General features: G+C 40.8%; 1 protein-coding gene across 6 annotated transcripts in view; it reads left to right on the top strand.

Annotated features, from left to right (window-relative positions):
* brd9 (bromodomain containing 9) overlaps window positions 1-19,398 on the top strand; it is a 61,985-nt gene extending 42,587 nt beyond the window's left edge. For 5 of the 6 annotated variants that reach the window (XM_068000674.1, XM_068000667.1, XM_068000658.1 and 2 more), the window contains exons 15-17: window positions 581-689; window positions 3,152-3,322; window positions 15,858-19,398. In XM_068000674.1, coding sequence (XP_067856775.1) covers window positions 581-689; window positions 3,152-3,322; window positions 15,858-15,979 — 402 coding nt within the window. In that variant the 3' untranslated portion in view covers window positions 15,980-19,398. The remainder of the gene's footprint in view (window positions 1-580; window positions 690-3,151; window positions 3,323-15,857) is intronic. The other variant, XM_068000682.1, reaches the window with a different exon arrangement.
* The last annotated feature ends 2,597 nt before the right edge of the window (window positions 19,399-21,995 follow it).

Here is a 21,995-nt window from a genome sequence, read left to right as displayed (position 1 = left end):
GCCATACATTTATCATCCCTGAGTCAGCAAAAAATTCATTTTCAAGAAAAATATAATTCACAGCTGGTTGATTAGCTTCTCAGAGAGAGAGGTCAATATTTCAGCTGTATCTCTTCATCAGAACTGGCTGTGTTTCCATTTTAGTTTTCAGTATTCAATTCAAGGTTTTTCTTTTTGTAGTATGCTGTGGTCCAGTAGATGGTATTGGTCAAGGAGGTGTTGAGAATCCTGGTCCATCTTATCAAGATGTGTGTTTACATCATGGGCCTCAGGGTCTCAGAATACAGTTTCATCAAGTGTATAGATTAGTGTTTGAGTGGGAAATATATTAACAAAAGCAATCCTTGGCTATTGGATCACTTGCCTTTGGATAGATTTTCACTTATCTGAATTATGAATTGCTTTACAAAGATCTACCTGTATTAATGGGTTTATACAGTACCTTTAGTAGTATGCTGCATAAAATGATAATTGAAGTGTGAAATGTTCGTTTGTCCAGACCCCAGGAAAATTATCATTGAGACACATTGCAGGACAATAAGTCTAATCTACATTTTAAGCAGTTTTCTAATTGCTCTAGGCTGGAGGGGCAAATGGCAGTACAGGCGACAACCGGACTGGCCTGGATTTCATACCTGTGAAGTCTTATTCTGATGTCTCCTTGGATATTTCTTTATTGAACTCGCTAGGTAAGTGCCTACACTAGTACTCTGAACAGTCTTTTTAAAAAATTGATTTCAAATGGACAATCCAAATCCAAACAGATACTAATACACGATCAAATAAATTACTTACTTTTATATTAATGGTAATTGCAATTTTAAACATTCTCCTTTGGGAGCAATGATCTCCTAAAACCACAGCTGACCATGTTTAGAAACCTTCAATTGAGATTATCAGACATGTTTTGCTTTTCTCATAGATTTACCTTTATGTAACTTTATTACCTTTTATATATGGATACTGGTTGATCTCCTGTGACATTGCTCACAAGTACCTGGAGTGTTATTGTGATGTTTAGCTGCCAAACTTTCCTGTCCCTTTTAAGGCAGTTGCTCACGTACTGGGGATGTGCTATAAACGGGTCTTGGGATTAATTACAGGCAAATTATTGATGGAAGTTCCTCGAGATTGGCAGCTGCTTTGCTCCTACTTGTTATCTTAACCTCTCCAGGTCATCTCATGATCAGAAAAATGGTGGGGGGGGGGGGGGAGTAATGTATGTTCTGTATACCTACATAATGTATATGTATAATGTATATAATAAGATATCTATGCCTTCAATGTTTTTGTAAGGAGCAAAATCATTACTTTGTGACAATTTGTATATGCCCAGATCGCAAGGATTGGGCTATACATTTGCTTAAATATATAGCGAACACTATATTTTCCTATAATTTGTGGCAAGGAAATATTAACAGTAAGCTATTTTTATTGACTTTATAGAAGTCACTGATGTCTGACAGTGAGTTTAAGATATAAGTTCAATCTTGTAATTTTGCTCGTTATGGTTTAATGTGACTGAACTGCATTAGCAGCTTCAAACACCACCAGCTTTTCTGTGTATATTGTTGGGACTTGCTGTGTTTCTTGCAGAACTCACTTTCTTCAGTCTAAGGAATTTTCATATCCTCTCGAATGAGATTTTCTTGATAATTACTTTTTGTTCTGGCTTTGTTTTGTTCTTCCTTTCCTGAGTCATTTATATACACATATCCTTGAGCAACTGAGTGAACATGCATCACAGCTCTCCACAGCACTGCAGGTCAATTGCTCAAATAATTTCTACTTGGCTGATTATGTATGGAGTTTCCAATAGTGAGTTTTTGAGTTTCAATTTTCAATCCGAGATATTTCAGATAAGAACGCCCCCTCGAGCCTGCTCAGCCATTCTATAAGATCATGGCTGATCTTCGACCTCAACTCCACTTTCCTGCCTGCTCCCCATATCCCCTGATTCCCTTAGATTCCAAAAATCTATCCATCTTAGTCTTGAATATGCTCAACGATTGAGCATCCACAGCACTCTAGGGCAGAGAATTCCAAAAATTCACAACCCTGAGTGAAGAAATTCCTCCTCATCTCAGTCCTAAATCCTCAGACTATGTACCCTAGTTTTAGATTCTCCAGCCAGGGGAAACATCCTCTCTGCATCTACCCTATCAAACCCTCTTAGAATCTTATATGTTTCAATGAGATCACCTCTCATTCTTCTAAACTCCAGAGAGTATAGGGCAATCTAATTAATCTCTCCTCATAGGACAACCCTCTCATCCCTGGAATCAATCTAGTGAACCTTCTTTGCACCACCTCTAAGGCAAGTATATTCTTCCTTAGTAAGGAGACCAAAACTGTATACAGTGCCCCAGGTGTGGCCTCACCAAAGCCCTGTACAATTGCAGTAGACTTCCTTACTCTTGTACTCCAACCCCCTTGCAATAAAGGCCAACATACCATTTGTGGAAAAAGCAGCAAGAAATGTCCACTGTTAGCAAATATTAGCAAGCATGAGTTACATAGCCAAGTATTCACCTACCAAAATCCAAATGTTGAACTATTGCCATTATGGTGGAATTGAGTAGTCCAGTAGGTTAGCACACCCTCTTTTCACCTCTGGAACATAAGTTTGAAACCAGTTGAGACTGATGGGACGAAAGACTCTTTCTGTCTGTCTGCAAAGTTCCCACATAAAATGAACCTGTGCGTTGTCAATCTGGTTTCTGCTAGGTTTGGGTTCCAAGTACAAAAACCTGTCTGTAACTCAGTGCTAAATCATCAAGTCTTTCTCTAAGACCACAGGATGATTGACGTGGGAAAAAGAAAAATGTCACAGCAGTGCAGTGGGAGTCGTTCTTCAGAGTTTGGGGCTAAGGTACGTTGTTAGGTCAGATTAGGTGGAGCTTTACTCTCAGCATCTAACCGTCCTATACTAGACCTGGGAATGCTTAATGTTGACTGGATGACCATTCCTTAGCGCTAACATCCCCTTCCCTCGATGAGCAGAAAATTCACCATTTTTTTTTAAAAGATGAACTTTTACAGTTTGCTTAATTTATACCAATAGCATTTTGCATACCCTTTCCCTTAAAAGCTTGTCCGGTTTCCCAAGATACGTAAACCGTACCTTAATTGAAAATTTGTCACATTTTAGGGAAAGTAGTGAAGAAGGAGCCTGATCACGATGATAACCAAAGAAATCTAGATGAGACCACCAAGTTGCTGCAGGACTTGCATGAGGCTCAGACGGAACGTGTCGGTTCCCGACCTTCCTCAAATCTCAGCTCAATCTCCAGCAACTCCGACCGCGAGCAGCACCACCTAGGTATAAGCTAAGTTAAAACCAGTGTTGGTTCAGTTTGTGCCTGCAGTGCATACAGATTGATGCAGTAACTTTCAGTATCTTCAGTAACTTTCCACAAGACCCTTCTCAGCTGTTTAGGGAGGAGGAAAGTATGTAAGATTCGATTTGTGTCTCTGCACGTTCTGCTGTGGTACTGTAGATTTAAATGATGAGGATAAGTACAGATGAGGGAGGCCATTTTATCCAGTTCGCTCTTCCTTTTGTAGAAATCTACTGTTGTCTTTCCTTCCTCTTCTTCTCCCCCCCCCCCCCTCCCTTTTTAATCGCTGTATCTAACTGCTTTTTGAATGATTCCAGAGTTCTTGAGTCCACTACCCAACTCAGAAGAATATTCCAGGTATTAATCACTTTCTGTGAAGAAATGCATCCAGGTATCAATTCTGAAATTGCCTTTTACCAGTTTACACCTATACTCCCTTATTCTGCAGTTGAGGTTTAACTTAAAATAGCACTCTGGAGTTATGTATTCTATTCTACTTAATACCTTTTTTGCCTCTTTAAGGTCCCCTCTCATTCGCTTTCTTTCACGGTTGAAGAGTGCAGGTTTTCCAGCCCAAGTCCTCTTGACGCTAGGAATCAACCCTTCACCAGCTAGTCATGGTTCTACCAGACCGCTGAGTTCAGCAACATGTTTTCATCATTGTTTCTTCTGTTAACTGCAGAGAATTCTCTTACAATATGTTACGGTGTCGAGCTTCACTCATCTTGCATGCATTTTATTCACAAAAAGCCCTGCAGAAATTACCTGGCCTTAATTTTAAAAAATTTACAGTGTAAGTGGTGGTAAGATTGCCCTCATCTAAGGTGCATATCTAAAAGTGTATGAGGATTTGTGCTAGTGAAAGTTTAGTTTTGTTATGCAACACATATAGCTTGTATGTTGCTTGAACACTTTTCTTTGATAGTGCAAAATGTTTTAAAGTGGATCATTTCATGATAGTGCAAAATGTTTTGAAGTAGATCATTTCATTTTATGGCTATTTTGGCACCATTCTCCAAAATATCTTTGGACCAAAAAAGGATAGATCTGAGTATTTTTTCAAATGGTGAAAAGTTAGGAACAGTGGAGGTCCAAAGAGATTTAGGGACCCATGTACACAGATCACCAAAATGTAATCGGGTACAAAAAATAATCAAAAAGGCTAATGGAATGTTAGCCTTTATAACTAGAGGGCTAGAAATATAATGGGGAGGAAGTTTTACTACAGCTATACAAAGCCCTGGTTAGAGCACATCTGGAGTACTGTGTACAGTTCTGGGCACCGCACCTTAGAAAGGATATATTGGCCTTGGAAGGAGTGCAGTGCAGATTCAGCAGAATGTTACCAGGGCTCCAAGGGTTAAATTATGAGGAGAGATTACATAAATTAGGCTTGTATTCCCTGGAATATAGAAGGTTAAGTGGTGATTTGATTGAAGTTTCTAGGATTTTGAAAGGAGTTGATAGGGTAGATAGAGAGAAACTTTTTCCGTTGGTGGAGGAATCTAAGATAAGGGAACATAACCTTAAAATTAGAGCCAGGTCATTCAGGAGAGAAGTTAGGAAACATTTCTTCACGCAAAGGATGGTAGAAGTGTGGAATTCTCCCACAAAAAGCAGTAGGTGCTAGCTCAGTTAATAATTTTAAATCTGAAATCGATGGATTTTTGCCAGCAAAGGGTATTAAGGGATATGGAGCCAAGGCAGGTGGATGGTGTTAGGATACAGATCAGCGCTGAATGGCCTACTCGTCTTCCCTGTAGTATTGTTTTGGGAATATCCACAATACACATACAGAATTTGTGCTGTCAGGTTTGGGAGCAGAAGCCTCACCCAAACAGCTGGGAGTTAAATTACCAATGTGGACACCTTTAATGTCTAGTATGCTGTGAATCGTTGCAAACATTCACCTGCATTTTGCTAACACCATATTAAGTAACGCAATACTAAACGAGTAGTGGCAGTGAGGCTGGTGTGGAAATCCAATCTGTCATTCCAGCCTACAGAACTTTTATTTGTTTTCTGTTTTTCTCAATCTTTTGTCTACACAACTATCCTCAGCTGACAGGCAGTCTGTTCTTGGGGAAATGCCATTCTTGGGCCAGCTGTTGGTGTGAGAAGGGAAACATCAAGTTAACTTCTAAAATAAAGTTCACTGCCTAAAAAGGTCAATTTGAAGTTTTATGAAGCTTCAGTGCTTTCCCCTGGTAACTCATTGCCCAAGTCTCTTACCCATTTTGAGCATTCTGTGTTCGTGTTAGCTGAATTCCAGAATACAGTTGTAGACAAAGGATGTTTTAATCTTTTTTAATTTAAGTCTCCATCTACAGTTGGGTTATTCAGTACTGAACAATCTTTTATTGCCTTGTTCTTTTAAGGTGCCTGTTACACACCTTTAAATTCTTGATCTATAAAGTCTGTTCTGGGAGTGTTTGATCCATCTGTCGGGGCTGCTGAACAGCTGGATTAGGTGAGGGTGAGGTTGTGGAGGAATCTGAAGATGATGATGATCTTAGTCAATTCTCTGGGGCACATGGAGCTTGGGGAGTATCTGAACAATCGTATTGCGGCCTTAGTATGGGATGCAGGCCACGACGTTCTGGGCAACTTGTCATTTATGAAGTGTGGAAGCAAGAAGGTTGTCGGCTGGAGGTAGGGATGGAGGATTGGTCATGTTTCAGATGTCGGCGGTGGGGGGAGGAAGTTGAGCTTGGGTCAAGCAGTGCACCAAGGGTCTGCTCCTCTGGGTTTAACCTGAACTAGCAGCCAGGGATATAGATGGAGCTGAGACTGCAGGTGCAAAGGAGTTTGCAGGAGCCAAAGAGGGAGACTTTGATTTTACTGACCGTAAGCTGGAGGAAGTTTCAGCTCATCCCAAGTTAATGTCAGATAGGCAGTTGGAGAGAATGGCAACAGTGTGGATTTAATCGGAGGGGGCGAGGGGCAAAATGGGCATGCAGAGATCCGTAGATAAGGGGGTGGTGCCAGAGGACTGAAGAATTGCAAATTTTACACCCTTGTTCATAAAAAGGGTGTAATGATAAACCCAGCAACTATAGGCCAGTCAGTTTTACCTCAGTGGTGGGGAAACTTTTAGAAACGATAATCTGGGACAGAATTAACAGTCACTTGGACGAGGGTGGATTGATTAGGGAGAGCCAGCACGGATTTGTTAAAGGCAAATCGTGTTTAACTAACCTGATGGAGTTTTTTGATGAGGTAACAGAGTGGGTAGATGAGGGCAATGCAGTTGATGTGGTGTATATGGACTTTGAAAAGGTGTTTGATAAAGTGCCACACGGTAGGCTTATCATCAAGATTGTGGCCCATGGAATAAAGGGGGCAGTAGCAACATGGATACAGAATTGGCTAAGGGACAGAAAACAGAGAGTAGTGGTGAACGGTTGCTTTTCGGACTGGAGGGAGGTGTACAATGGTGTTCCCCAGGAGTCAGTGCTGGGACCACTGTTTTTCTCGATATATATTAATGACTTGGATTTGGGTGTACAGGGCACAATTTCAAAATTTGCAGATGACACAAAACCTGGAAGGGTAGTAAACAGTGAAGAGGATAGTGATAGACTTCAAGAGGATATAGACAGGCTGGTGGCAGACACGTGGCAGATGAAACTTAATGCAGAAAAATGCGAAGTGATACATTTCGATAGGAAGAACGAGGAGAGGCAATATAAACTAGAGGACACAATTCTCAAAGGGATACAGGAACAGAGCGATCTTGGGGGTATATGTGCACAAATCATTGAAGTGGCAAGGCAGGTTGAGAAAGCGGTTAAAAAAGCATATGGGATCCTGGGCTTTATAAATAGAGGCATAGATTACAAAAGTATGGAAGTCATGATGAACCTTTATAAAACACTGGTTTGGCCACAACTGGAGTATTGTGTCCAGTTCTGGGCACTGCACTTCAAGAAAGATATGAAGGCCTTAGAAAGGGTGCAGAAGGGATTTACTGGAATGATTCCAGGGATGAGGGATTTTAGTTACGTGGATAGACTGGAGAAACTGGGGTTGTTCTCCTTGGAACAGAGATGGTTGCGAGGAGATTTGATAGAGGTATTCAAAATTATGAAGGGTCTAGTCAGAGTAGATAGAGAAAAACTGTTCCCATTGGCGGAAGGGTCAAGAACCAGAGGACATAGATTTAAGGTGATTGGCAAAAGAACCAAAGATGACATGAGGAAAAACCTTTTTACACAGTGAGTGGTTAGGATCTGGTATGCATTATCCAAGAGGGTGGTGGAGGCAGATTCAATCATGGCCTTCAAAAGGGAACTGGATAAGTACTTGAAAGGAAAAATTTGCAGGGCTATGGGGAAAGGGCGGGGGAGTGGGACTTGCTGGATTGCTCTTGCATAGAGCCGACGCGGACTCGATGGGCTGAATGGCCACCTTCCATGCTGTAACCTTCTATGATTCTATATGAAAGCTGTTTGCTTGCTTCCAGATGATGTCATTGAGGGGTAGCATGCAAATTATGGGGGAGGGAGTCAAAGCTGGAACTACGGGGTCCAACAAAGCTTATTATGCCAGCATGGGAGCAGAAACTACTCGAGACAATGTAATGTCTATGATATGATGTGGAGGAGTGGATCCAGAAGAGGGCAGCATCACAGAGCTAGACTGTGGAGTTGCTGCCAGTTAAGTATTTTTCACATGTATGAAATAAGACTTCAGATCTGTGTGAGTAAGAGAGAAAAATTGCGGCGTGGGGCAAATTCTAATGGTGAGCTTATAGGTGCTTTTTTTTTATTTAGTGCACTGTTGCGAGAAAGCTCCTTACACTCCTGCTGCTGACCACACATGTTGATATAAAGCAGGCACGTTCAGTGTCTGGGGCCCAACTTTTCATAGTCCTTGAGAAATTGTAGGTGCAGAAAAGAAAAGCTTTTTCCTGTTGGCCCTTTAACCAGGTACAGTAGAAAGAGAGCCAGGGTTGGAGATTGTACAGCTGTGCCTAACTGTCACTCTTCTCCCAGACCCCCAGTACAAATGTAAAGGTGTCTTAAATTGCACAGAGCCACTTCAAGTGAAAGCAGTTTGTGTCAGCTTCCAGTGCTCTGAAATCCAGCCGCTTTACATTGGAGGACAGATCGCAGAACTCAGGCAGCAGCACAAAAATAGCTGCAATTCCAACTACATAATTGGCTGCAGATCTTTCCCAGTGTTGGGGGACGTGTGTATAGGCCAGCAATGTGGAAACAGCGTGTGTAGACGTGGGCTAAGGACGGGGCCAGGCTTGGCTGTGACCCTTCCAGTACTGGCTGGCTGGACTTGGACATACAGAATGGCCACTTTGGCAAGGTACCAGAGGTGCCTGCGGATCTGTACACCAGCATCTTCAGGAGAAGAAAGGAGAACGTTGGAGAGAAAAAGTTGTGCCGTTTGTGCTGAATGATTATTGTCATGCTGGTCAAGTTTTTTTGTGTAACAGGTGGAAACTGCATGGATAAAGCTCAGGTATCTAAAGCTTAAGTTGTCAGCATTTTTGTGATATGTATACTAGTGAATGTTTTTAAACAGTGTATACTACTGCAGCGTGAATTCATGTTAAAGTCTTTCATTTTATGTCAATAGTTTTAACTTTGCTTGGTAGTCAAGAAGTCTTGCTGCAAAGTTTGCTCTGCCATTAATACCCTTTTAATAAAGTGAAGGAGATTGTAAGGACTTTACCTGGAAGATTGCACTATGAAGCACACTTTAATCCTTGATCAGTAAAAGTCAGATAGTAGCAGGTTCTCTCTTACCAGAATTTATTACTCTGAATTGGCCAGCTGTGTGGTCTGTATCGCCATGGAGGCTGATGTTATTATTTAAATTCTTAACCTTCCTTTTAACCTTGACACTGCACTCGTGTAGTTGCATATGAAAATGTGATTAGAGGGTTTTAAGCATTCCCAGTACAGAAGTGCTTGCATTGTACACTCCCCATCTGCTATTGCATCATCGCTGCTTAAAGAGAACACAGTAGCAGAACTGTAGTTCTCAAATCCCTTTGGTCTACATCTGGCTTCTGGTGTAAACTGCAGGTGCCGGCAGTGAAGAAACACTGGTAGAGCAGACTTTCCCAGAACAGATATTTTCACTCGGCTGTGTTCTAGCAATCGTCTTACAATCCCCTGGGCAGCAGAGAGCTGAACCTGTGAGTTGTATCATCTATGGTAAAGCAAATGACCTACCATTTGTGGTGGGGCAAATGGACAAACCAACCGGAATAGCAAACAACTCTTTAGCTCATCCATTTTTTAGCTTTAGTTGCTATTCGAAAGCACACTGTCACTAACTTTTTTTTAACCTAAATTTTTATAAAGACATGTTTCCCACCTCCCATTCTTCCTTCTTCCTGATGGCAGACACTGCAGCCTCTACACTACCTCCCTGCTCAAATTAGAATTACACAGAAATTACAACACAGAAATGGGCTGTTCAGCCCAGCCAGTCCGTGTTGTTAATCCTTCACACGAGCAGTATTGTAATCCCATGTTCCTGTATACCTTTATTCCTCTTTTCTTCAGATGCCTATTTAACCTGTTCTTAAATCTTCACATGGTCCCTGCTTCAATCATTAACTCTGGTAATGCATTCCACAGCCTCATAACCCTCTGTGTGTAAAAAAAAAAGTTTCTCCCGTTCTCTGTCCTAAGTCTGTTACATTTACCCTCAAATCAGTGTCCTGTCTTCCTTGAATCACTGGAAACAGTCTGTGTTATCTAGTCTATCCCATTCCTTCATAATTTTAAACAATTTTACAACACCAAGTTATAGTCCAGCAATTTTATTTTAAATTCACAAGCTTTCGGAGATTTCCTCCTTCCTCAGGCAAATGTTTCAAGAGCTCCTTGAAGCCTACGCATTTATACATATAGAACAATACATGGTGTTTACAGACTGCCCCTGCAACTGCCTGTTGCCAAGGCAATCACCGTGTTCAGACAGAGAGGTGTCACCTGCAGAACCCCCGAATACACATTCAACAAAAAAACAAACAGGGAAAAAAAACAGAGAAAAAAAAACACAGAGAGAGGCAGAAACATCCGGAAGGCAGAGAGAGCCAGCAAATGACCCATTATATTAAAAACAGATAACATTTGTTCGCTGGTGGGGTAACGTGTAGCGTGACATGAACCCAAGATCCCGGTTGAGGCCGTCCTCATGGGTGCGGAACTTGGCTATCAATTTCTGCTCGACGATTTTGCGTTGTCGTGTGTCTCGAAGGCCGCCTTGGAGTACGCTTACCCGAAGGTCGGTGGATGAATGTCCATGACTGCTGAAGTGTTCCCCGACTGGGAGGGAACCCTCCTGTTTGGCGATTGTTGCGCGGTGTCCGTTCATCCGTTGTCGCAGCGTCTGCATGGTCTCGCCAATGTACCATGCTCTGGGGCATCCTTTCCTGCAACGTATGAGGTAGACAACGTTGGCCGAGTCACAGGAGTATGAACCATGCACCTGGTGGTTCATAATTTTAAACCTCTATCAAGTCACCCCTTACTCTGTTCTAATTAAAACAGCCCCAATATTTCAGGTCGGTCTTCGTATTTTTATTTCCTGATGCCACAGTATCTGTGCTGTGTCCTATCGATTGTCTCAACATTCCTCTTATAGTGTGGAGGCCAAAACTGCATATAATACTCCTAATTGTAGTCTTACTAGATTCGCCATTACATCCCGACTTGTATATTCTATACTTTTTGCCATAAAACCCAATAGCTTTTTTTAAGGCCTTATCCACATGAGGTGCTGCTTTGAATGTCTTATGAACCTGAACCCCCAAATCCCTCTGCTCTTCCACATCATTCAGCTTTTCCCCATTCAAAGTATAATTAATGCTTTTAATTTTCTTACCAAAATTTTCTTACTATGGGGAGCGGGCAGGAAATTGGACATGAAGCTGAGTTCGGATCGGTCAATGCCCTGTGGGTGGCGGAGAGGGCCCAGGGGCTATGTGGCCGGGTCCTGCTCCGACTTCTTGTGTTCTTTAGATTTGTGGTTGGGATCAGATCAGCCATGATCTTATTGAATGGCGGAGCAGGCTCGAGGGGCCAATTGGCCTACTCCTGCTCCAATTTCTTATGTTCTTATGTACCACCTCCATTTATTGACATTGAATTCTGTGCCACTTTTTTGCCCATTCCACCATCTTATTAATATCCACTTGCAGCTTTCTTTGGTTCTCAGAATTATTTACTATGCCTCCTATTTTAGTGTCATCTGCAAATTTGGACATCACTCCCTCTAGTCCTATATCCAAATCATTGATGTACACAGTGAACAGAAGCACTCCTAGAACAGAACCCTGTGGGACACTGCTGAGGTGTTTAAAATGATAATGGGATTCGATTGGGTAGATACAAAGAAACTATTTCCTGTGGTGTGGGAATCCAGAGCAAAGACATGATCCTAAAATTAGAGCCAGGCCGTTTAGGAGTGAAATCAGGAAGCACTTTTTCACAAAGGATAGTGGAAATCTGGAAGTCTCTTCCCCCAAAAGGCTGTGGATGCTGGGGGCAAGTGAAATTTTCAAGACTGGGATTGATAGGTTTTTGTTATGTACTGGTATCAAAGCATATCTAACCTCTTTATTTATAGACGGCATTCTGAAGCTTGAAGTGGTCGTTTTTTAATGGTTTATATTTATTCTGCAAATTTGCAAACTCCTTTTTTAAAAAAAAATTCCACTGATCTTATAGTCCTGTGTGCCAATTTCTCTTTCCGCTTGGGCCTCAGCTTCTAAAAGCTGCCCTATTCCAATCTGAAGTCCTTGTTTTTATATTAAAAGTGTGAAAATATCGAAGTCCTGAAGGGGAGAAAGCAAACATTGTTTTTGCATAAAGCATTCTAAACCACGACCCTTAATCTGCCCTAATTGCATAATTATTGCACTCTGCTGCCTTACTCTTGCTTAATGATGTGCGTCATGTTCGATCCTCCCTTTCTTTAAATTTTCTTAATTATAAAAAAAGCACAAATTACTTAACTCATTCTATAAGCAGAAGACTAACTGGTGTAATACTGCATTTAAATAATTCATAGACCCTACCAGACATAGCACACTTGCAGTTTTGCATGTACTTTTCCACTGGTTGGTTGTTTTAAATGTCACAACTCATCGGGGCCTGCACAGTATCATCTGTACAAGGAACAAGGGAGACATTAGAGCATGGGAGGCGTTGCAAAGAAGAGTCACAAGGCTGATGTGCAGTGTCAGGTATGCAGATTGACGAGAGAGATTTGGGCTTTTCAGCCTGGAAAGGAAGCGTCGGAGATGTGATCTTGTAGAGATGTTTGCCGTAATAAATGGTATGGAAAAACAAAACCTAAAATATTAGTTGAAATCAAACTGGAAGTAAAATGAAAGGCACAGCTTCAAACTAGTAAAAGGTAATTTTTTAACTAATATTGGGAAGTTCTTCTTGCAGAGAGAGATCAACACTTGGAAAAGACTTAAATGGAGGTGAAAACCCTGGAATCATTTAAGAAACAATCAGATACAGCAATATTGGGATTGTAGGGTCTTTATGGATGGGTGAATTAAAATGAGCTGGATGGCCTTAATCGTCTGCAATTATCTTGTGATCTGTTTCTGTAATATCGTCACTCAAATGCATTCTGGCCCAGCCGATGGCTGCTCAGTAATTATGTTGCTATGACACCTGAAGAATAAAAGTAGGAGTAATCATTCTGTAATTGTTCCTCATTTAGTTCTTACGGCCATGGTTTTAATAGATCTTGGAATATATTGTACTTCAGGTAACATAAATGTAACCTTACGAGTTTTGAGGATCTCATTCTGCAGTTTGCATCTGCTGTAGTTACAAATACTATTGTTTATTTGCTAATTCAGAACTCTGTGTACAATGTACATTTTTTTCAGTAATGAAAAGCTTTACAAATAGTTTGTTTTTCAAGGATTAAACATGTGAACTCTTTATTTCAAATCTATAACTGTTACAGCATGCATCCAAAAATAAGTTGTTGAAGGCTTTTCTGTTTTAATAATTAAGTGTTTTGATCATATTTTGTTGACGGTTGTTTGGAAGCTGAGCAGCACTGGTGGTAGATGCAGTGCAAGGCCTTAGATGATATCACTTGGGCACAGCCACTTAACTTTTCAATGAAGCACATGGGTGTTTTCAGGTGTTTCCAAAGGACCCTTTTAAAATGCAATTCAAATTTAAAAATCATGTGAACATACGACAAAAAGGGTAAGAAAATACTGTCCAGCCCCACAGTACGTACTTATCCACTGGGCTTCCCCAATTCAGATCAGTCCATTACAAAACTTAAAAACAAATCCTGTGTAAAATTGCTGGTGGTTAATATTTTACATTGAAAGTAGTAATTTCTTCAAGAGTTACTTTCTTTTAATAGTTTTACTGGTGAAAACTCCTCCCCAGTAACATTTGAATGGAAAAATCCAGTGTTTTAAACAATCTCTTTAAATGCTTTTTTATATAGTGCAGCTTTCTACTTTTACTACTTTTGCACCGCCCTGTCTAGCATTTGAGCGGAATGTATTTGATTTAAATGACTTTTCTTTCCGCATTTGGCATAGAGGTCTTACGTGGACTGTACTTAAATATTTGTATGGTGTAGTTTCACTCCATAGTTTCAAAGGGTATCTTAAGCCATAAATATTTTATTTAAGATAACTTGGTAAAAGCAGTGTTCATGACTAGACCAAGCCTAGGTTTACCCAAGGAGTTAAGCCAGATTCTGCTATACTAAAATCAATATTTATGTTTGACCTGCTGGTTAAAGGTTTCTTTGTAACTAACTTGTTACCTAGTTACATGGGGCTCGATTTTCAAATTAAAAAACGGGTGAGTTGCGGGCAGGGGGGAGCATTGAAAATTGCCACCATTTCAGTCCCACCTCCAACCCGCCCATTTCTGGTTTTCGTGGGGGTGGGATAAGGGGCGGGCGGCCAACCGCTCCCAGGAGGCAGGTCGGGCCTTAGAACCTTAGAAGGAGGCTTCAGGCCTCCATTTTTAACTAATTTCCCATTTCAATCCCGGGGGGCCGAGATTCCCGGGCCTTCTGTTTTACGCCTTGTGAAAGGAGGAGAGAAGGCCCGAGACTGCAGGTAAGTGCTTAGAAAGGCACAGCCTGTGGACCTGGAGGAGCAGGAGTGCTTCCCCTCGGCCCAACAAGCCTACCTGCACCGACCCGACGCCCCCCACCCCCCCCCAATAGCAGACCCCCGACCCTGATCCTCTGACCCTCCCCCCTCAGCGTTCACGGACCCCCGTGATGACCCTCAATCCCGCCCCACCCCCCAGGACTGACCCCCGATCCCATCCCCCATGACTCGCGACCCCCATGCCCCTTGTCCACCCATGTCCCCATTCTCCCCCCACCTCCATGCAAACAAAGACTTACCCGCAGACGTCCTCTCCCTGGCTGGTCTCCTGTCCGACTGAGACCAACTTGTCAATCAGCCGGTCAGTTGGACGGGAAACCGACAAAATAAAAGACATCCTTACATCAAAATCGTAAGGACGTCTGGGAAACCTGTACTAATGAGTTTCCCGACCTCGAATTGACACCCCGCCGCTCCCTTCCTGGCTCAGTTTGAAAATTGAGCCCATAGATTCTACCGCTTAGGCCATTCAGCCCAACTGGTCTATGCCGGCGTTTATGCGCCACACGAGCCTTATCTTACCCCTCTTCACCTAACCCTTTCAGCATATCCTTATATTCCTTTCTCCCTCATGTACTTATCTAGCTTCCCTTTAAATGCATCTATGCTATTTGCCTCAACTACTCCTTGTGATAGCATGTTCCACATTCTTACCACACTTTGGGTAAAGAAGTTTCTCCTGAATTCACTATTGGATTTATTAGTGATTATCTTATACTCATGACCACTAGTTCTGGTCTCCCCACAAGCAGAAACATTTTCTCTACAACTACCCTATCAAATCCTTTCATAATTTTAAAGACCTCTATCAGGTCACCCCTCAGCCATCTCTTTTCAACCCAGCCTGTTCAGCCTTTCCTGATAAATATATCCTCTCCGTTCTGGTGTCGTCCTTGTGAATCTTTTTTGCACTTTCTTCAGTGTCTGTATATCCTTTTTATAAAATGGAGACCAGAACTGTGCACAGTGCTCCAAGTGTGGTCTAACCAAGATTATATACAAGTTTAACGTAACTGCTCTGCTTTTCAATTCTATCCCTCTAGAATGAACCCCATTGCTTGGTTTGCCTTTTTTATGGCCTTGTTAATCTGCTTTGCTACTTTTAATGATTTGTGTATCTGTACCCCTAAATCCCTTTGCTCCTCTACCCCATTTGGACTCTTATTATCCAAGCAGTATGTGGCCTCCTTATTCTTCCTATCAAAATGCACCACCTCACTCTTGTCTATATTGAAATTCATTTGTCAATTGCATGCCCGTTCTGCAAGTTTATTAATGTCTCCTTGTATTTATTAATGTCATCTTGTATTTGTTGACTTTTGTCAAAATGGCGACCTGATTTTCTTTTTCCTCTATAGGAAGTCCTCCTCACCTGAATGTTGGAGAACAGGGAGACCTAGTCCAAGACTTCCGTGAATTTCTTCAGTCACCAAGTAATACAGCTACAGGCAGCCTAAACCGGAGTAGTGAAAACTCCTAATATGTTTACTGCAGTAAAAATAAGCCATCCAGTCAAGCGAAAGAATAGATTCCTCTTCAATTTTACAAACAGACCTGAGGGTATGAAAAAGAGACCTTCTAATAGCTTTCAAATGCAAGATGAACATTTACTAACCTGCAATCTGCTGCAACTCGGAAAGGAAATCTCCAATACTCTGTTCAGTGTGCATTGAATGAACAGATAAGTTATTGGATCATGCAACATGTTGTCCAATCTGTACATAACCACAAGTGTTTAGGCTATGTGAATTGAGAAATTTTCTCTTGAATTTGTTAGGTAGGTGTGTTGTAGCAGTTTTCAAAATCTGTACAGTTTTTTAAAATAACTTTGTATATAGGATGCTCTGGTCTTAATCTTGTTCTTGATTGGCAATGGTGTGCGTTTTCAGACATCCATTCACCTTTTTCAAAAAGTTTTAATTTCTAAATCTTGATGTTTCCTTGGGATAATGGCACCTCAATGATGAATGTAAAAGTGTGCAATATAGATCCATTTCCTTCCACTCCCATCTGGACAACCTCTAAAACAGCTGAGAATTGGTACAACAAAGTCCAAAAGGGTTTCAGATACTCTGGACTCCTCTTTAATTCTCTATAGGATGACGATGTGAGGAATTATACATATCTTAGAAAGGTAAATTAGATGGATAGTGACCCCCCCCCCCCCCCCCACCCCACCTTGGGTTGCAGATGCTTTATCGTTAAGTTGAACGATCGCTCATATGTCAGTTTGTTTCAACATGTGTGTTTATTGTGATTTAAAAGTATACCAGTGGACTTACTGAATCTAGATAACATTATTTCTAACAGGTGATTAGGATTGGTTTTGTTGAAACCGTTATGAACTTTTCGAATATATATGGTTGGGTAACAGATTTTACACTGATCTTTATAACTTGTTCTGAAAGCTCCTGCTAAGACAAGGTCTGTCCGTGTCTGTATTGGTGACCTGAGATTGCCAGTTGCTGTAATGGCCCCCTTCATTTATGGCATTTGCCAATCCAACCATTAGAGGAATTAACCTGACCTTTTTTTGGGTACTTACACTCAAGACACTACTTAACAAGGGGAGATTTTCCCAGGTCTGTGCAATGGATCTCCTGCGCACAGCAAATATCAGAAAAACATGCGAGTCAGAGTGCACGCCTGTAAAGGAACCTGTCCAATTTTCCATCATTAATTTAAATGGAGGAAAATGGGGTCACCTTTTACATTCTTGCCCTCTAACCCACCTAGTTTTCCAATATTTGCTGCACCCAGGCGATGCATAGTCCCAGGAGTATCTCCCCTATATTCTCCAGAGTCTGGTGCTGCATCTGGTTTCACTATATTACATCTAGGTCACTGAAACAAAAGCAAAATACTGCAGATGCTGGAAATCGGAAATAAAAACAGAAAATGCTGGAAATACTCAGCAGATCAGGCAGCATCTGTGGAGAGAGAAACAGACGAAATGTCATCGACTTGAACATTAACTGTTTCTCTCTCCACAGATGCTGTCTGACCTCCTGAGTATCTCCATCATTTTCTGTTCTTTATTACTGTTATCACTAGGTTTATTTAGTGTAGTCTTTGGTACCTTTTATGGTTTAGGAAAATTCACACTTTAACCAACATAGGTTGTTAACGTGTCAATACCTCTCATTGTGAGCTGTGCTAATTCATCCTCTCTCGTTGCTCCCAACACCAGTATTTCACCCTTGCGTTGTATACTCAAAATACTTTCTTCAGACACAACCCAAGTTTAGAAGCACAGAAATTTGACTCTTGTGTGTTTCACGGTTCAAGTGGACATATAAGTAACAAAGAAGTTACACATCCACCATCATACTTGGTGACAACATTGAAATAATGTGTTTTTATGAGAAATAACTTCTATATAATAAATATTCTAAATTAGAATTTGTTGCAGAAAAAAATTGAAAGCATTTATAACAAATGCATGTTATGAATTTTTTAAAGTTTTATCGGAATAATGGTATTTGAAGGAGAGTCATTGCTAAATAGCTTAAACATTAAACCAGAACAGAACATGTGGCAAAATATTGAATTTTATAAACATTTAGCCAATTCAGCTTGGCTATGACCAAAATGTTTTGTTTTCTTTCTATTTCGGAAAGGTTAGTGAGTCATTTTTGAAGTATTGTTTCATACTAAACTCTGCAATCAGGATACGTTTTTTTTAAACTGCTTCATCTGTAATTTGACTTCTGGTTTGTGGCATACAAGTTAAGTTGCTTTTGTAAGTATTCGATTCAACAAAGTAAGCTTTGAAAATGGTGCAGTTCTAATACTGTAGCTGCAGAGATTACTTTAAACCCAATTGCTATTCACAACTGCTTTTCCGGGTATTTCTGTTGTTTTATAATTGACACAAAAATGCCAACATTTTTATGCAAATTAACTAAAGAATGAATAGAAAGTTTTTGTATGTAGACTTTAGCATTAAATATTTTAATCCAAATTAGTTTAAAACTAATTAGACTTACAAATTTTTCCTTTTATTTAGGATGTTCCTTTCACATCGATGCTTTATCGGAATTTTTGAAATATTCTGTCTTGGCGAATCTAGTGATTGGGCCTCGTATGAATATCAGCTGTATAAATCAGATAACATTTTCGTGTTAGCTTGGCTCAGTGGCAGCACTACACTCGTGCTTCTGAGTCAGAACGTTTGTGAGTTCAAGCCCCACTCTAGGACTTAAACACATAATCTATGCTGACACTTCATTGCAGTACCAAGGGAGTGTTGTACCGCCAGGTATCATCTTTGAGATAAGACGTTAAACCGAGGTCCTGCCTGCCTGTTGAGGTGCATGTAAAATATCCCATGGCACTATTTGAAAGCAAGCAGGGAATTCTCCCAGTATCCTGGCCAACATTTATCCTTCAACCAACACTACCAAAGCAAATCAATTGGTCATTTATCTCATTGCACCTCCAATGTACAAATTGTCTGCTGTGTTTCCTACATAACAACAGTGACCACACTTCAAAGGTACTTAATTGGCTGAGAGGTACTTTGGGACGTCCTGGAGACGTGGAAGGCGCTGTATAAACGCAAGTTTATCTTAATTACAAGATTCACAACGATCATGATTGACTTTTCAGTTGTATAATGTGTTGCTGATGAATGCACACCTTTTCATTCATAATTGATTTCTTCCCTTCCTCTACTTTTTTTTGCAACAGGATGTGGTTTAATATATTTTGCTACGTTTTGAAATGTACAGCAGATGAATTCCACTTTTCTGAGGGAGGAGTTCAATCAGCAAGTTTCTGAATATGTCTAAATTACACTGCTGTTTGTCTGAAAGAATATTCATGGCTGGTAATAGGACTGTTTTAGTAAAGGAAAGTTGTAATAAGGGAATAAACTAAATATAAATGTGCCAGTAATCTTTCTGTTTAAATCATAATTTTTATGTTCTGCACAAATTGTATGCCGCTAAATGCACAAGAAAAGCCAATTATAGTTAACTTTTCTACATATGGCATTCAGTGTCATCAATCATCATCAAGCTCTCCCAGGTAAATAATGGTAGCAATACGATGCCAAGGAAAGCTCTCCCTACCCTCCCAACAGTGCTCCTTAAGCATACACCTCAGAATACTGCCCTTGCCCGTATTCCACTGCACAAATGTGAATTACTCCACTGGTAGCACTCTTGCCTTTGAGTCAGAAGATTGAGAGTTCACGTCCCACTCCAGAGACTTGAGCTCAAAATATAGGCTGACACTTCAGTGCAATACTGAGGGAGCTGGAGTTGTCATCTTTTGGATGAGAAGTTAAACCGAGGCCCCGTCTGCCTTCTCAGGTAGATGTAAAAGATCCTACGGCACTATTCGAGAAAGAGCAGGGTAGTTCTCCCCAGTGTCCTGGCCAATTTTTATCCCTCAACCAATACCACTAAAACAGATTATCTGGTCATTAACTCATTGCTGTCTGTGGGACCTTGCTGTGCACAAATTGGCTGCTGCGTTTCCTACATTTCAACAGTGACTACACTTCAAAAAAGTACTTAATTGCCTATAAAGCGCTTTGAGACGTCCTGAGCTTGTGTAAGGCACTATATAAATGCAAGTTCGTTTGTGATTCAACTACACCATGAGTCCATTCCCCTCTCTACAATCAACGACATAGTGAAAGGCATAGATTGCCCTAACACCAAGGTCAAAGCAGCTCAAGATCGTTGCCAGCACCCACTGTTGCAGCTTGGTGCAATGGTTAACAGCTCACCCCTCCCTCTTACAAAGTGCTGCACTTTAAGGTCCCTGTTTAAAACCTTTCTGGAGAGGGGGAACATCCAAACTAGCAGAAAGAAGTGCATGGTGATCAGCTTTGGGTCCGCTCAAACCATTTGACTAGGACATCAACGCTTGGAAGCACTAGGTTGCCATATAATTCATATCTAAATATAGGTTTTCATCAGTGATATTGTAAAATGTTATCTGCAATTTACCCCTAAGTGTGATATTACCAATGTCTCCTATTAACAAGATTCTATTCCTGGCAATCTTAATGGTTGTTCTGGACTGGTAGAAAGGAGGTGGAGACCAGCATTAATATGACCCAGTAAATACTGCCAATGATTATTCCCAATGTCGCACAAACCTTCGGCTGGCACTTTGAAGGGTATAATGGGCAAACCAGAACATAATTTACTTTATCTGCTGCATAAAATTGATTTGGCTTTTGTTTTTGAAATTTTATTTAAACTGGGGGGAAAGCATTCTCCTAAATGGCTCCTTTAACTGCAAGCAAGGTTGTTGGCTGCTCTCAGGTGCTCTAAATATCTATGACTGAGGATGTCGTTGACATTAAGTCATGCCCGAAATGTATTGAAATTACGGTTACAATACTTGTTCAATGACACAGGGTTCTATGTTGCAATGAATATTTTTCACTGATTATATTCTGGCCAATAGTTTGCAACGAACATTAAAAAGTAACCTGTACGGTGAAAACAAACAATCAATTGGACCTGATGGAATACTATACCAGGGTATATAACCGGAACAGTAAAATACAAGACTGCAGTAGTTATGCTAAAGCTTTACGATACACTGTTCAGACTTTGGTGATCATAAAACGATATACTTACATTTGATAAAGCAATACAACTGATCCCAGGTATAAAGAGGTTGCGCTATGAGGAAAGATTAGAGAAGCTTCAGGGTTTAGAAAGATGGTAGTTAAAAAGGGCATCTCATCAAAGTGTATGAAATATTAAATGGTATAGATAACGTAAACCTAGACAATTCAAAGTACACCAAAATAGACATAAACCACATAACCTAAATAGAAATGTGTGGAAAATTAGATTTAGAACAGATATCAGGTAAAATGTCCCCACTCGAGAGTAATTTGTTTGTGATAAACCTACCAAGCAAGATAATAGAGACAGAAACATTGGGGTTGATCAAAATTCGGTTAGATCCCATAATGGGAGAGTTAATGTACTGAAGAGATGAACGTTGATGGGCTGAATTGCTTTTTCTCATCCCTGACTTTTCTTATGTTTCTTAAACTGCATAATCATCCCTGGTGTTCCATAATTGCAACAAGACTCACAATGGACTATATGACATTTTTACAATATTACAACTACATGACCTCAGGCTTTTTATATTTGTTCTATGGATGTGGCTGATGCTAGCAGAGTTGCATTTTTAATGCCCATCCTTCGTTGCCCTGAGAAGGTAGTGCTGGGGCTTCTCCTTGAGCTGCTACAGTCCTTGTGCTAATGGTGCTCCCACAATGGTGTTGGTTAGAGAATTCCAGAAATTTGACCCAGTGATGATAAAAGGATGGTGTCACATGACCAAGACAGGATGTTCCGTGACTTGGAGGGGAACTTGGAGGCGATGGTGTTCCCACGGTGTTACTGCTCTTGTCCTTGGCAGTGAAGTCACAGGGCTGGGAGGTCTTATCAAGGCAAGCTTGGTTAGTCATGTTAAAGAAGCAACATGTTCCATTCATAAATTTCATCACA

The sequence above is a fragment of the Heptranchias perlo genome, chromosome 2 (assembly GCF_035084215.1).
Source record: "Heptranchias perlo isolate sHepPer1 chromosome 2, sHepPer1.hap1, whole genome shotgun sequence".
In the NCBI taxonomy this organism is placed as follows: Eukaryota; Metazoa; Chordata; class Chondrichthyes; order Hexanchiformes; family Hexanchidae; genus Heptranchias; species Heptranchias perlo.
Note: the sequence above shows the minus strand (reverse complement) of the source record. Positions and strands in the feature narration are given on the sequence as shown.